The sequence below is a fragment of the Neolamprologus brichardi genome, chromosome 14 (genome assembly GCF_056152115.1).
Source record: "Neolamprologus brichardi isolate AB-2024 chromosome 14, ASM5615211v1, whole genome shotgun sequence".
In the NCBI taxonomy this organism is placed as follows: Eukaryota; Metazoa; Chordata; class Actinopteri; order Cichliformes; family Cichlidae; genus Neolamprologus; species Neolamprologus brichardi.
Window position 1 is genome coordinate 24,242,275 of NC_142117.1, and position 16,885 is coordinate 24,259,159.

At 42.7% G+C, this 16,885-nt stretch overlaps 2 protein-coding genes across 2 annotated transcripts in view; one reads left to right on the forward strand and one right to left on the reverse strand.

The window, feature by feature from the left end:
* The window catches only part of map3k10 (mitogen-activated protein kinase kinase kinase 10), a 44,582-nt gene extending 40,241 nt beyond the window's left edge, over positions 1 to 4,341 (reverse strand). The window contains exon 1 of the mRNA XM_006795349.3: positions 1,567 to 4,341. Coding sequence (XP_006795412.2) covers positions 1,567 to 2,563 — 997 coding nt within the window. The 5' untranslated portion in view covers positions 2,564 to 4,341. The remainder of the gene's footprint in view (positions 1 to 1,566) is intronic.
* Positions 4,342 to 12,468: 8,127 nt separating this feature from the next.
* The window catches only part of sipa1l3 (signal-induced proliferation-associated 1 like 3), an 83,066-nt gene continuing 78,649 nt past the window's right edge, over positions 12,469 to 16,885 (forward strand). Inside the window, exon 1 of the mRNA XM_087851009.1 lies at positions 12,469 to 12,613. The gene's annotated coding sequence lies outside the window, so the exon portion shown is untranslated. The remainder of the gene's footprint in view (positions 12,614 to 16,885) is intronic.

A 16,885-nucleotide genomic window follows, 5' to 3' on the forward strand; every position in this document is an offset into this window, starting at 1 on the left:
AGTATCAGTATTGATATCAGCAATACTGAACTGTATTTACTTATTATCTGATCCATATTGAAATCTGCAGTATAGCACAGCACTACTAGGTAGATGGTTTTAATGTTATGATTATTTGGTGTGTACTTGGAGGTCCTGATAGGCTGATTTAGCTTGGACCAGCTAGCCATTTCCACCTGATTTCAGCCATCATGTTAAGCTAAGTCCTTCCCGTCTATTGTTCTTCAGTCTAGGAACTCAGATAATCTGTTAGGTTTTTCCAATTGTGGTTTTATACAATTGATGACAGTAAAACTATAGTTGTGTACTGCAGATGCAAAACTCCATCCAGAGACAATGAATAGAAATTAGAACTAGCTATAAACACTCATGCTCTGTATTGGAAATATGTTAAAGGAAGCATCCCTACCAAATAAAAATGTATAAAATATATTAATTCAGACCATGAATTCTGCTTTCTGGTCATCGCCTGCACATACAGATAATCATCTTCAGACAGTAGTTAATTATTAACCAGTGTATTTCTGAAAATCCCATCTTGCTTTTCTTTCTTTTTCTTTTTTTTTTTGCTCTTTATATGACCTGATGATCAAACACCACTGGTCAATATAAACAAATAGAAACCTGAAAGCTTTCAGCAACAAAAATCTTGACTTTTTGCATATTCATGTGCAGAGATGGACAGCTTGCTCAGATTAGAGACTAGTTCACCCATCTTTGCTCTTAAAAAGAAAAAAGTGCCATGTGTTCTCCTCTCTAGTAAAACACTGTGATGTACACTGGATGAGTCCTGCATATGCTGTTCGTATTATAATATGCCCCTGATACGGCGATCAATAGATTGTGACTGCATCAATCACATTATTCTTGCCTTGAGTCAGTCATTATCAAAGTAAAGTTGTAATTAGTTCACTAAATTGAATCTACCAAAATGCCGTGCATACAAATTTAGGGAGGAAACAAAACCTTAGGCAAATTGATGATAATATAGTCAGCTTTTTGTTTAAAATCCTCTATTGCCACTACTTACAACTGAATGAAGTGGAACACCTGTTTCAAACATCTCGAATAATAATAATAATAATAATAATAATAATAATAATAATAATAAATGAGCAATTCTGTGTGACTTTGTGTTAGATTAAAGTAGATTTGACCTATAACTCAAGTGTGTGTATATTAAACGGAGGAGCTAAACAGAAGAACTATGTAAGGTTGTGTGTATCCTCACTGAGCTCTTAGTTGCAAGTTCAGTGACATCCAGCATACACAAAGGTCAGCATGAAGGTTGCAGTACTGCAAACAATATCTCATCATAATGTCAACATAATCTAAATAACCAGTCACCTTGAGCTGCATGATAACACAACAGCTGAGCAAACTCCTCCTGCTGATCTCACATCATAACAATTTAAAGTGTTTATCCACCATTGAGTTCTGCTCTATTCTTCTGTCTCAGTACATGTACATTACATCAAAACTTTTTTTCCAACAACTACACATTTGAAATGTGTTTTAGTGTCTTTGTTTGATTACAGAGAAGATAAAAGACTTTGAAGTACTCACTATTACTCGACTTGAGGTCTCTGTGGATGATGGGTACGAACGCCTGGTTGTGCAGATAGTCCATCCCCGTTGCAATCTGGACCGCCCAGTTCACCAAAACTCTCGGGGGGACCTTCTTCCCAGCCAAGGCTCGGTTTAGAGCCCCCCCTCGAGCATACTCCATCACCAAGCACAAGTTGGGCTCCTTCAGGCAGACTCCACGGAGCGCGATAATGTTGGCGTGCCGGAGCATCCAGAACAGCCTGGCCTCCTGCCGCACGCTCTCTGCTGTGACACTGATATCCTCATCTGGGTCCTGCCTGGCAGCCTTAACGGCTACTTCCTCTCCCCGCCACACTCCTTTGTACACTTTTCCAAATCCACCAGCTCCTATCACCTCCTCCAGGAGCAGTTCTGAAAAGTCAATCTCCAACGGACAATCACCCACCCCACCTGCCACCAGTCCTCCTGAAGTCAGCTGCTGGTAATTGGGAGTGTCTCCCCTTGTGACATAGTTGCTTGGAAAGATACCCACCTTGTCCTGGATTTTGCCCGTCCACCAGCCCTCGTCTCCAGACACCTTAGAGTCCTTGGAGAGAACCTCAAGAAGGTCCCCACGCCGCAGGGTTAACTCTTCATCAGCTGTGGCCTCATAGTCAAACACCGCCGTCCAGTAAGGGTTGTTTGCCCCACCTCGATGACCAGAGTGGGAGTCTGGGGAGCCAGAGGAGGAGATGGTGGAGGAGTTCCAGCTGCTACCATTCTCCACCTGCACGACTGGGGCAGGAAACATTGGTGGCGCAGGGGTCATGTTTGGAGGCATGGAAGAGGAAGAGGTAGTAGAGGAAGGGGGCCCAGGGGGAATGAGGCAAGGGGGAGGTGGTGAGCAACAGCCCCCACAGCTGGTGCAGGACAGGGGGGCCGCTGTGCTGCTCGCTCTGCCGTATGGGTTCATGGCAGCCTGACTGCTGTTTGACACTGTTGGCCTGCCCTCGAACAACTCAGGCACAAAATCCATACAGGGCCCATTGACTGAGATGAGCTGCCCTCGACCACCGGAGGAGGGGTGAGGGGAATCAGTGGGTCAGAGAGCAGCGACTGCTCTCCCCCATCACCACATATCGCTGCTGAAACTGTGCCAAATCCTAAATCCTGTCACCGGCTGCTGCTGTGCTGTTGGCACAAAGTGTGGAAGTAACATGAATTCCCAAAGGCAAGTTTATTCAGGGATAACGTACATTAGGTCAAACAGAATGGATCCTAACCCCATGCCACTTGCCCCCCAAAAAACTGATTGTTTTCAAAACTGAAGAAAAAGAAGCTGACTCAGGAGAGTGTATTTATCTGTGAAGGAGCATAATCAGAGAGATGCCTTCAGAGGTCCTGATCAGCTAATAAACTGTGAATTAAATCCATCCAGTAAAAATCCAGCATTTACAATCTGAGCTCATAATTTTGTTAGAATTTTGATTTATTTGCCCGAATGACCTCTGATGGTTGCCAGACATGTTCCTTGTATAGACTCTTAGGCAAACTGCTGTGGGTGTACGAGCTGAGTGAAATCCTCTGAGCAGAGGTCCTCATTATTTCTCATCCAGCCCCGTATAGATGCACCTCCACCGCCTGCCATCTCCATGAATATAGGCTGTTTTCTCTTCTGTGTTTGGGAATATCCGCGGATATGCGCCCTACATCCAGACAAGCTGGTCCAAGCTAAATCCTACACGCATGGCCACTCAAGAGCCGGTTCAGTGTCCCTGAATAGCCTTCATCAGAAAAGCCTCGTCCATTTTAAGACAGCTGGGCAATTAGTGAAATGAGCCGACGGCTGGGCGACAGGTAGTCAATACAGAGCTGAGAAAGTGGCACCATGTTCAGCATCCAGCCAAGTCTGGGCATAACAAACCCGCCTCCGTCTCTGTGCAGCGGCCTGGTTTAATCGCCTCTGCTGGGCTGCATTGGTGATGGTGACGAGCGTCGGTTTGGACAAGAAATTCTTCCTCACTGGTGACGGGAAAGAGATGCCAGCGTTTATCATTATCCCGTTGCCCCGTTAGCGCGCACGATCGCCGAATCTACAGCGGCGTAAGGAAGGTGTGAGCTTTAAATGTCCGCCACTTCTTCAGCGGAGACGGAAACCGTCACATAAGGTGGAAAACGCTGTCAGCGGAGGTTTGCATGGAGGCATTGCGGTATAACAGCTCTACAGGCTATCCGAGGACGAGATGAACAAATCCACTGTCTCCATTTTTCCTCTATCAAGACACATCTGTATCCCACTAATATTAATGATCATAATAATAACGATAATAAAATCCTGTGTGTAAAATGGTGCAGCGTATCCAGGTGCCTCTCGCGTGTTCCGCCTTAAAATGGCTTAATTTTAATACGTAAACAATTACTGTAACCTAACCTGGAAAGTGAAGCCAGCAACATCCACTGACATCGTCGCATGGGCGTACGGTTTACATCCAAGTAAAGGGGCCCATCGAGGTCCTCACAATTTGGCGTCAGATTGACAAAGCGCTCAGGGAGTCTGCGTTCAGCCAGCTGTCTGGAGCTCCACTGTATTCAAAAAGGCTTTTCTATCTCCCCCCTCCACACACACACACCAAACAGACAAAATATTTCGTGCTCCGAGCTGTCAGTCTGTGGGCTGACTTTGCATTCAAATATGCCGGAGTGCCGTTCACGTACGCTGAAGCGAGCGCTTCCCCCGTCGCCGATTCTCTAATCATAGGGATGGCTGCAGCAGGTAACAGGTCCACGCCCGCGATCCCATCGCCTGTGCGCAGATCAGGATGCAGCTCACTGTGCAGGGCGGAGAGTGTAAGACACCGCAGTCTGTTGGAACGGGACTGGACTGTGTTGGTGTGCAGGTGCACCCTGGGTAATGTAGTATTTGCATGCTCTCCAGCTGACCTACATCATTCTGGCGGCTGATATAACTAAATAATTAACATTATTACAATCATCAGGAAACGGCTGGCTGTACAGTACATTATTGGCATTATCCTTTAATATACTGTGGCCTACTGTCCACTTAAAACAACCAGATTACAATTCAAATAATGTAAAATATTATATATTATAATATACTGCAATAATAAGATTTTGGAGCTGAAAATAGGGAAGGATGTTTTTAGGTTCTAGTTGATAACACGACACAAAAGAGGCATTTTTAACCCAACTGGTAGCCCCCTGATTTCCATTGTCCTGCTCCATTGCTTTTAATGTGTGATTTTTAAGCACCAGTGGCAGCTGGTATTTGTCTCATAGGCCATAAAATCACGGCTTATAAAGCATTTCTTATTTTATTTAGCCTATTAAAATTAAGAAAGCAGTAGCTGAAGGTCTTTTTATTTGATCTAAAAATAAGACCAGAATAGCAGTACAATGCAAAAAAGAAAAAACAAAAACAAAAAGCAATAAAATAATGTATTTTTAAACAATAGTGTTCACGCCCATTAATTGTTGAGCTATACTGACCCCTGGTGCGCAGTTAGTGAAACAGAAAGTCTTGAATGGAGTGTCTTTTTCAGAAGGGGATCAAACTCTCTTGTCCATCTTTCTTCAAGTTCTTTCTCCCCACTTCTTTTATTACTCTCCACCCTTCATTGCCGCTTTGAATTCAAGGCTTTTGTGTGGTGTCCTTGCCATCCTTTTAGCAAGGCCCTCCTGTGCATCAAACTCCACTCTTTATCAGTGCTTAGGTTGCATGCTGTGGTTTATTCTTACATCTTATTAGAAGGGTTTTTTTTCTCACATTATATATTTGACTTGCTGGAAAATTCACATCCTATATTTTCATTATCAACCCCGCTGACGAGGTAATGGCTCAAAAAGTTTTGGACGAATTCTGATAAAACTTTGTAGAGTGTAGAGTTGGGTCATGTTAACTATCCATTAAAATTTGAGCTGAATCCACCAAGGTTTTCAAGGTCAACTGAAAGATTTATTCATCAAAAATTGATAAAAAGCTTTATAACTTCAAAAATATGACTCCTAAAAGTCTGGTATGTCACATTTGACCTTTGACCTCTCCTTTAAGGTCAATAAACCAATCTGAAGGTTGGAGTGATAATATTTGCTATATATAGATATTTTTAAAACTATGTTTCTTACTGCAATTGTTTGTATTTACAAAATATAGGCACATGGAATATATGGCATATGATATACAGACATTATTAGCAATGATTTACAAAGCTCAGAGTCAGTGTTACAATACAAACACTTCATGTCATGTAACAATGCAATTCAATTAAGGAGGTGGTGGGTAGACTTGTAGTCAAGACCGCCTAATCCGAGACCAAGACAAGACCAAGACCAGAGGGTATCGAGACCAAGACAAGACCAAGACCAGAGGGTATCGAGACCAAGACAAGACCAAGACCAGAGGGTATCGAGACCAAGACAAGACCAAGACCAAGTTGAGACGAGACGAGACCAAGACCAAGACCGAGACAAAAAAAGTCTTTAAACTGCAGCCAGATGCTGCTTCGTTTACGGGTCTCGGGCATATTTATGTGTTTTTGCTTTCGCACAGCCCTCCTCACCGCTGTCTACTGTCTCACTCACTCACTGAGAGGACAGACGCATGCTCCACTTGACTGTTGCGTCTCTCACCCTCTCTGTTTTTCACATAATGATATTATCCTATATCCTCGCATGTGATTGGCCACAATATGGAGGGATTGGAGCGTAGCTGAGCCACTGTGTGAGAGCTGAGCAGCCAAAGGAAATTAAGTGAGGGTAGAAATGACTGAAAGATTATTAGGCTCTGACCCAGAACTGATCCAGAATTAAAACAGGACTACAACAGTAACCAAGACAGAACCAGAATCAGAACTAGATGATAGCAGCACTAAAAATCATCTTAGACCTGCACTACACTTATTTTTTAATTCTACCAAAGTACACTATTTAGATTCTGAAAAGTTTATATAATTATTTAGCCTTGTTGAGCAAACAAGCCTGCATAACTTAATAAATATAGAATTTTAAAAGTAACAAACGCTATCTAAAAAGATACAATAGGTACGAGATACATGTTCTGATGAGTTTTTGGCAAACAACCATTTGACTAACATGTGTGTCTCACCTGCTCTTGTTCCATCTCTGTTCTGTCGTCATTTTCGTCGTCTCTCTCCCTCTTTGTGCTGACAATCAAGCCAAACACAAATATACAGTGGAAACCAGATATTTACATACTCTTCAGATAAAAACACAAACACTTTTTAATTGTAACATCAAATCAGACTAAATGTTTCTTTTTTTAGATTGATAAATATAAAAAACATATTTGTTAACTTTAAGAGTAAAGAGAGAAACTGTCTGTATTTCTTAATTGTAAATGGCACCAAATTGTATTCAAAATTGAGCCACACTTATGGAGCTCCACAATTCTTTTCCAGAATTCTTTTCCAGGTGTTTTGGTTGACATCTCTTGATTTTTCAAAGAAACTTTCCCATTTCAAAGAAACAGGCTCTGTGTTTTGCCTTATATGCATCCACAGCTGTGCCACCAATTTACCCACATGGACTCTACTAACCAATCAGAAGCTTCTTAAGCTCAGAATGGAATCATCTGGAGTTTTCTTAATTAATCTTAATTAACAATAAACTTAGTGTATATGTACCCCTACATTTGATGAAAGTGATTAAAATAGACAGCTCCCTCTTTTTATTCTGACATTTAACTAATTCAAAAGACATTACAACATTTATTTATCTAAAACAAAAGTTTACTCTAAATTGATGTTTAACAGTAAAAAAAAAAGGTTTTATGTTTTCTCCCTAAAATGTATGTAAATATCTGGTTTCAACTGTGAATATACTGCTGTGTATTGAAATTCCTCTTGTTTTGCATAGATATACTGAACAACATACAAAGCATAATATATAAAATAACATCTACCTGAGTTTTTTCTTTGAAAGAAGCTCCTTATGTCCATTGTTGTGTTCATCAGTACACAACTGAAACCGATTTAGAGAGTTTGTTTAGCCGTGGAGGGTAACAACTGAAAATATGAGATGTAAGCTAAGACTCTAAAAAAATCAGCATTGTCGTTCGGCTTTTTATTTATCCATTTGTTGATTCACTCGAAGAGTAAGTAACGCAACCAAGTGATCAGTTTGATATCAATCTTTTGTGATACACCGTCATATTTACATTATTAGTTCAGTACGAATGATTTCCGTTGGTACCTGGTCAAACTTAAGCTCTCCTCTGCAACAAACTCGCAGGCAGCAGCTTCTCCCCCCTCGCTCACATGGGTGCTGTGCTCAGTCGCCTGGTGCCAAAGCTCGGATCATACCAAAATCAGGGGGAATTTACGACGGTGCGCTCTGTGCTTCGTGTGTTGTTTTTGTTTTATACAGTTGTCAGTCAGGCATCTAACAAACAAATTACACTCCAAAAAACCCCATGCTTCTGAAAAAATGACCCGGCCTTAAGCCCAGTAAGACACCCCCGCTCCGCTGATGGTTGACTCCAAATCTCCCGAACACTATGTCGATTTGAGAGCGCAAGACCGAGACAGCGAGACCAAGACCGAGACCGAGACAAAAGTCCGTCGAGACCAAGACCGAGACCAAGACAAAAGTCCGTCGAGACCGAGACCGGTCTTGGTCTCGAGACCGGTCTCGAGACATCCAACTCTAGTGGTGGGTAAGGAGGTGGTGATTCATTTCAACAAATTACAACAACAGTCGACTCAAAGGGCTTTATATATGTCATATATATGTATATATATATATATATATATATATATATATATATAATTCCCCACTCGCTCCTGCGGTCTATCCTTCAAGCTCAGGTCCTCTATCAAAGGCCTGGGAGCTTGAGGGTCTTGCACAATGTCTTAGCTGTTCCTAGGACTGCGCTTTTCTGGACAGAGATCTCTGATGTTGTTGCTGGGATCTGCTGGAACCACTCGCCTAGTTTGGGAGTCACCGCACCTAGGGCTCTGATTACCACTGGGACCACTGTTACCTTCACTCTCCACATTTTTTTGAGCTCTTCTCTGAGCCCTTGGTACTTCTCAAGCTTCTTGTGTTCCTTATATACGAGAACCGCTACATCTATCACTACAGCTGTCTTCTTCTGTTTGTCTACCACCACTATGTCCGGTTGGTTAGCCACCACCATTTTGTTCGTCTGTATCTGGAAGTCCCACAGGATATTAGCTCGGTCATTCTCCACCACCCTTGGGGGCATCTCCCATTTTGACCTCGGGACTTCCAGGTTATACTCGGCACAGATGTTCCTGTACACTATGCCGGCCACTTGGTTATGGCGTGCCATGTATGCCCTGCCTGCTAGCATCTTACACCCTGCTGTTATGTGCTGGATTGTCTCTGGGGCATCTTTACACAACCTGCACCTGGGGTCTTGCCTAGTGTGATAGACCCCAGCCTCTATGGATCTTGTGCTCAGAGCTTGTTCCTGTGCTGCCATGATTAGTCCCTCCGTGCTATCTTTCAGTCCGGCTTTGTCCAGCCACTGGTAGGATTTCTGGATATCAGCCACCTCCACTATCTGTTGGTGGTACATACCGTGCAGGGGCCTGTCCTTCCATGATGCTGCCTCGTCTTCCTTCTCATTCTTGGGTTTCTGCTGCCTGAGGTATTCACTGAGCACGTGGCCTGTTGGGGCCATCTTACTGATGTATTCATGGATGTTTGTTGTCTCATCCTGGACCGTGGTGCTGACACTCATCAGTCCCCGGCCTCCTTCCTTGTGCTTAGCGTACAGCCTTAGGGTGCTGGACTTGGAGTGAAACCCTCCATGCATGGTCAGGAGCTTCCTTGTCTTGATGTCAGTTGCTTCTATCTCCTCCTTTGGCCAACTTATCATCCCAGCAGGATACCTGATCACGGGCACGGCGTAGGTGTTGATAGCCCGGATCTTGTTCTTACTGTTCATCTGACTTCTCAGAGCTTGCCTGACCCTCTGCAGGTACTTGGTGGTTGCAGCTGTTCTAGTGACCTCTTCATGGTTCCCATTTGCCTGTGGGATCCCCAGGTACTTGTAGCTGTCCTCTATGTCTGCAATGTTGCCTTCTGGTAGTTTAATCCCCTCAGTTCTGACTACCTTCCCTCTCTTTGTTACCATCCGACTACACTTCACCAGTCCGAATGACATTCCAATGTCGTTGCTGTATATCCTGGTGGTGTGGATCAGTGAATCGATGTCTCATTCACTCTTGGCATACAGCTTGATGTCATCCATGTACAGGAGGTGGCTGACAACAGGTTATTGGTTGGTAGTTGGAGGGGACCGGTCCCTTCTGGGGGTCCTTGAGGATCAGGACTGTCCGGCCTTCGGTTAGCCATTCTGGTTGTCTCTCGTCAACTAGCAGCTGGTTCATTTGTGCTGCCAGGCGCTTGTGGAGTGCAGTCAGCTTCTTTAGCCAGTAGCTGTGAACATGTCAGGGCCTGGTGCTGTCCAACTCTTCATACTGGAGACCATTTCTTGGATGTCTGCTATTGCGATTGTTACTGGACCCTGTTCATGGAGGTTGCTGTGGTCTGCCTCAGATCCACTAGCCACTGAGCATTGCTGTTATGGGTTGCGTCCTTCTCCCATATGCTCTTCCAGTATTGTTCCATCTCCAGCCTTGGTGGTGCTGTTCTCATATTTTTCCCTTGCCACTGAGAGGACACCTTGGCTGGTTCTGTGGAGAACAGCTGGTTTATTCTCCTGCCTTCAATCTCTCTAGTGTACCTCTTCAAGCACCTGGCCAAGGCTGTGAGTCGTTGCTTGGCAGTTTCCAAGGCCTCGGGTATGGACAGCTTGCTGTACTTCTTAGGCACCTTCTTCATTGCACCTTTCTGTAGCACTGATAGTTGGCTAACCTCCCTCCATGCTACCTTGATCTTAACTTCTAGCCTCCTTCTCCATGGAGGGTACTGCCCCTTGTGGCTGTTCAACTTGTAGCCCAGCATCTCACTGGTCACTGCTGTCGTAGTGTAGATCAGCTTGTTAGTCTCGGTAATGGTGGCTGTAGGTATCGTCCGTAGTGCTGCATTAACGTCATCTAGCAGACCTTCTGAGAGTACTTCACGTAGTCTTGGTAACCGGCTACAGGGGTCCAGGTTTCAAGCTTGGCCATGATCCTATCTTTCAGGTCAGTTCCCCTCGCACTCAACGATCCTTCTTCTATCGCACTTGGGGCTTGGTACCCAATCGCGGGTGGGGGTGATGATATCACCCTCCTGACCTGGCGTCCTGGCTCCCCCTTGCCATAGCATTTGTGTTGTACCTCGTCAATCTCTAGTTGTGAGAGCAGTCCCTTCTTTCGAATGTTGGAATACTGAGCTACTAGTTGTTTCGCCGCCATTGTGGATGTTGGGTATCGAGGATTCCATAGGTCATCATCCTATTCATGTAACCCCTTCCACCAGGGTTACTTGCGTAGTAGCATTCCAACAATGCCCTATTTTCATGTCTTGCCCACCGATGCCTTCTTATTCCAGTAGCCCACTTCTCGTCAGGGTGCCCTGGTTCCTCAACACCTGACGCGGATCTTGCTGAACCGGGCGACGTCCGAGCCGGCATGCCTTCATATCTGTCTCAAATAAAGTAGTTTTTAATGTCTGTTATTTTTGTGTTATTATCTCAAAACTTTATTTTAAGAAGTTGAAATTTAAAGATTTTTTAAGGTAGAATATACAGTGAGATTTACTGTTAAAAAAATCTCTCTGGAAAAGAAAGAAAATCAATCAACAGTATAAATATAAAAATAAATAAATATATCCAAATTCTTTCAAACAAATATTTATATATCTTTAACTTAGTTATTATTCATTTCAGGTTAATCCCTCAGCATTTCAAATCAGCAACCACAAGGGTGTGCTATTGGCCTATTTGTGAACTTGACATGACACTGAGCAAAAACTTATTGGGCTGCGCAGTAAAACACTCTGTCCACAGTTTAAAAGAAACAAAATAAAACAAAATACATTTACTCAAGTACATAACAATACGGGGATATTCCATTCTGCTTCTTGATACTATTCCACCAGTTCAGATTCTGTTTTTTATTTTTTACTTTGTAGACTCAGATTATTCATACAACATATTATAAACAAATAAATTATAACTAAGTATTATGGGTTAGGATAAGATGGAAGTTTGTAAATGAAAGAAAAAAGGGCACCACGTTATGTGTAACAATAGGTCTAATGTATAAACCAATACTATAAAATAATTTACTTGTGCTACTCTGCCTTCAAAATAACAGCATGAATAGTTTTCATTCATAAATAAATCGTACAAAAGCACAATAAATTAAACTAATACTTGGTGTTCTGATTATAACAATGTTGGGGAGTTGCCATGCATTGCAGAAACCCATCCTTCAAATGTGAAAGCTACACCTTCCCCAGAGTTACTATAGCTGAGTGATTTTTATTAGTTTATTAATTTTAAATAGTTGTGATGTGATGTTTTTTGCTTAACCACTTTATTAGATAGGGTTTTCCTCATTTTAGCCTAATCTGTATTGTTAAAATGTGTTTTTGTGTAGTGTATTGTTCTTTTGTGGCATATTTGTCTGGCTCACAATTTAAGAAGTTTAAAATATAGAAAACTTTACATCAGTAAAGTGGGTAACCTCTAGGTTCATTTATGGTTATGATTTATTTTTTGTTCTTAAAATGTCTTATCAAGTTTTAGGTAACTGCAATACCCACTATTTAATTAATCAGTATGCTTTTATTTTGATGCATTGTTGTTGTTGCAGTAAAACTGTGAATGCAGGACTTTGATAGGTACTTGTACTCTGCAGTATTACCACTTGTATTTACTACGTGTTTCCACGGCTCCAGGAGCAGCAGCGTGCCGCCCCCTGTGTTACTATCAGTAGTTTGCGCCAGTCGGAGCTACGCATGCGCAGTGAGTGCGGGCGCAGCTTCGCCGTGGTTTCGGTTGAGAATTCTTGGCAACGTCTCGCTTGGTGAACAGGCAGCAGACCGTCGGGCAACGGCTGTTTCCACAATGTCTGGAGGATTATTTTAACGGAGCTGGAAGTGAGCGGAAACCCTGGAGCAGCGAAAGGTAAGCCGTGTGTGCTCTCTTGGTTTTCTCTGAGCAGTTTTGGGTGAGCAGCCGGGGATATTCGAAAGCGCTGAAAAGTGGCGAGCGAAGTGAACGTTAGTGAGCCAAAGCAAACATTGAGAGGAGAGGCAGCCGAGCCGAGCCGACCAACTTCAGTCAATGCGGAGAGCAGCCTCTTTACTACGGCTCAGCCGCGGGTCTCAGTTCCGCCAGGAGCCGTTTTCACCGGGTCCATGCTCCACTTTGACCTCCAGCTTCTCAGCAAAGTACATACATACTCTGAAATGTGCCGCTGCACGCAAAAATTATTAAGGAGAAAATATTCCACAACCTTCGCGATCCTTAAGGGGCCATTGCGCATGCTCATGGGGCTCTGCAGACTTCGGATTTGTAGTTTTTCGTACCTGAGTTAATCACAGTTGCGAGGGCCAAGAGAAAAACGGTAAAACTACAAGTTCCAGACAATGGGAGCTTTGTTTGGGAGCCAGCTAGTTAGCCTGGACGGGCTTTGAATTTCGAGTAGTTTTTCCTACAAACGGAAGTTGCCTTGGCTGGATATTGGATCCAGCATGAGCGGCATGGGAAATATTTTGGCTGCACCGCATATTTAAGGAGGAGGGGTGGGGGGACGAGTTCAGTAGTTGTAGATGGAAGTGGTTTGTCATGAAAGGGTATGCAACACGTTTTAATTGATTGTGCTTACGCGTGTGTGTGCATGCAGACGCTCAGCTGTCAGAGGACCTGTGTGCAGGATTTGTAAGTGCATTGTAGATATGCATGCTTCTGTGTGTGTGCTTAGTCGATTGTGTGTACGCAGAATGGGAGATGATAATGCCTCGGTGTGTGTGTCATCTCCCTTTCATTGAGATCCTCCGTGTTGCTGCTGTACCCCCTCCACCCCCACACCCCCCAAAGCCCTCAGAAAACGACACGTCGAGTATGAGGATGATGGATTTTGTCGGGCAAGAGCAGCAGAGCATGGCAGCACTGCACATATTCAAGGCATCATTTGCTCTGGTCGCCTCTCGTCTGGAACTAATGGAATAATGATTACCAGGAAAATGTGAGAATCATGTGCAAATGCCTTAACCCGGTTATCCTGTACTGCCCACTGTTTGCTGTACTATGGGGGAAATCCTGTATTTCACGTCCAGTTTAAGGGGAAATCAGGATTGGATGTTGCCTGTGCTGTTCACTGTAGTAACGACATGGTTTTCCTCATTGTAAATACAGTTTTTGATCAGTGGATGTACACCGAGCTGCAGGAGTCAGCCATTCAGTGATCCGTGTTTCCGTTGTTTTCATCCTTTCCATGGGTGTTTGGAAAGCTTGCATATTAAAAGCCAAACTAAGCACAATGGCTATTTTTGGTCAAGGAAAATATTAGGCAGTTGCTTTAGCTGGGAATCCAAAATGCATTATAATTATCGACTGAGCAAAGGTTATGTACCCTCTTTGCAGTATAAGATAAATAGAAACTGAATGGTGAATGCAAACCTGATGAAACTGTATAATTAAAGTATACCTAACATACAATATATGGACTCGATATGTATTGGGCCACCTACACATAATACGTACAGAAGCTTTTAAATCTTTCTACAAGATTTTGGAGGATGCTGTTGGGAATTTGTCAGGTTAGACACTTCTGTGAGCAGAGGCCCCCATTCTAGTTCATCCTGAAGGTACCGTATTTTTTGAATCATAAAGCGCACCGGATTATAAGGCGCATTGAGCGGAACAAAACAGTCCAATAAGTCAAACTTTACTCAACTCATTCTTCTTGCTTACTCCACTTCCGTACCATTGATTCATTAATGTTGAATTCTCTTGCAGCTACTCTATTCCCATGTTGTTGCAGTATATTAATGACTAACCTCATATTGTGGATGGATTATCTCAGTTGTTCTCCTGACTGAAGTTTGGTCAGTTTACAGCATCCTGCCATGCGATTGCATTTGTCCCCAACCCTCAGGAACCCTCACATTAACTTCTGTCAAGCAAAAAAAAAAAGTTAGCATTCATCCTCCAGCTTCACTGTGTTTATGTTATGCTAACATAGCTGTGTCGCTAGCGATCACGTAGCGCATGGTTATATACCAGCTAGCCAAACTTCAGTAACCCTACAAACATCACTGCTGTTTAGTTTTCTGTCTTCATTCATGTTGGAAGTGATAGCAGAGCTGTACGTTTTATTTGTTTCAAAAATCTATCAGTCAGAACATGGTATATCATGTTTAGGTGGAAACTAGCGAGCTAACTTCCTGCTTCTAACTTCTAACTCCGTTAAATTTAATACATTCTGTTTTCATGGATGCCTGGATGTTAAACTTAATTGTTACACCTGGCAAAGCAGCAACGCTGATCATTTTATTAAAGATGAAAGAATTTAGACGGTTTTTAACTCTCAGTGATGCCGCAGTGCTTGTTTGACTTTGGGACCTGAAGAGGACGGACTTTTTTGGACCCTGTGAGGCTCCTGATTACAGTAGCCATAATGCTCCGACAATCCATCAAGCAGTACGGCTTCGTAGCTTACTAAAACATTTTTTTAACAGATTTTTGAGTAGGCTGTGCAATATGATCAAAATCTCATATCCCGATATAAGACATTTATCGTCCCTACAAGGATATATAGCACCAAAAATTTACATTTTCTGTAAATTCTGTGAAACTTGGGCAACTCGACTTGCGTGAAGTGTTTTCAACTGGGCGTCGTGTACCTGGAGTCCAGTGTTACATTTTTAGACATAAATTGAAACGGCCACCATTTTCTTTGTCAGTATTTATTACACGGCGTGTTGATGGGAAAAGCCTTTTTTCAGGTTTATTTTTTAGCACCTGGCGGCTCTTTTTTGCTCATCCTTAAACACTCTGCATACTATTTCACGTGATTCATTTTATTTTGCAGAATCTCAACAGGATCTTCAGCTTTATTGTGAAAGGTTTATGTGGAAAATAAACAAGCAGACGGAGCCACGTGATCGTTGTTGCTAACGACAACGCATAAAAGCAGTTGCTTGTTCGTCCATTGTCAGAATCAGAGAGGCTTTATTTATCCCCAAGGGGCAATTAAGTGTGGTTGTTTTAAATATAAGAGGGAAAACTTTAAGAAATTAATTCTACAGTTACCATAAAAATGATGAAAAAATATTGCCGTAAAGAGTTTATTTTGCGACACCACGAAACAAACGATAGTGTAATATGAAACGATAGATGTTTTTATATCATCATCAAATATATATCGTTATATCAAACAGCTCTATTTTTGAGCGCCATGTACCACATAAAATTGGTTCAAGGTCAGTAAGCATAACCAGAATCGATACATAAGGCGCACTGATGATTTTTGAGAAAATTAAAGGATTTTAAGTGTGCCTTATAGTTAAAAAAATACGGTACTCGGCGGAGTTGAGGTCAGGGCTGTGTGGGCCAGTCAACCTATTCCACATCAGACTCATCTGAGCATATTTTTATGGACCTGGGTTTGTCCACTGCTTTACATGGAAACCCATTTCATGAAATTACCAGTTCATTACAGCTGATTCGTCTTATGTATTTCTGCCTACTTTTTAGCCTCAGTTTTTGAATTTATCATTGAGAGGATAACAGTCATAGCCTCAATATAAGAACTCATGCATGTCAGTAAGTTCTTAAAGGGAAATTGGCAAACCTATGGGAGTGGATTTGAGGAGATGTACAAAGAAGTGGAAAAACTTGAGGGATAAATGTTTGCCTCTGGGAAGAAAAAAAAAGTACCCACAATAAAGAGAAGGGACCCAGGAGGGGAAAACAAGCCAGAAAGTTATTTGTTTCTATTGTGGCAAGTATAAAACTGGGGACGTGACCAGATGCGCAAGCATGCTGGCAACAGCACTGGCCACTTACGTAGGTTACATCGTAGGCTCTGTAAAGATTCAAATCAACTGTCAAAGTGTTTGCGTTGAAGTTATGATCTTAATGCCAGAGGAGGTGTGAAACTCATTGAGTCAGCAGAGAGTTGGTGACTTTCACACACTATGCTTCTTAGCACTCAGTGACCCCACTCTGTAACTGTCAACTGTGGTTGCCACTTTGTGGCTGAGTTGCTGTGGTTCCTAATCACTTCCACTTTGCAATACTGCTTAAAGGTGGCCATGGAATATTTAGGAGAAAAGAAGTTTCACAAGCTGACTTGTTTCAATGAGCCATCCTACTACAGTACCAATATGTTTAAATTCAGTGAGCTCTTTAGAATGACTCAAATATGTGTAAAGACAGACTGCATACCTG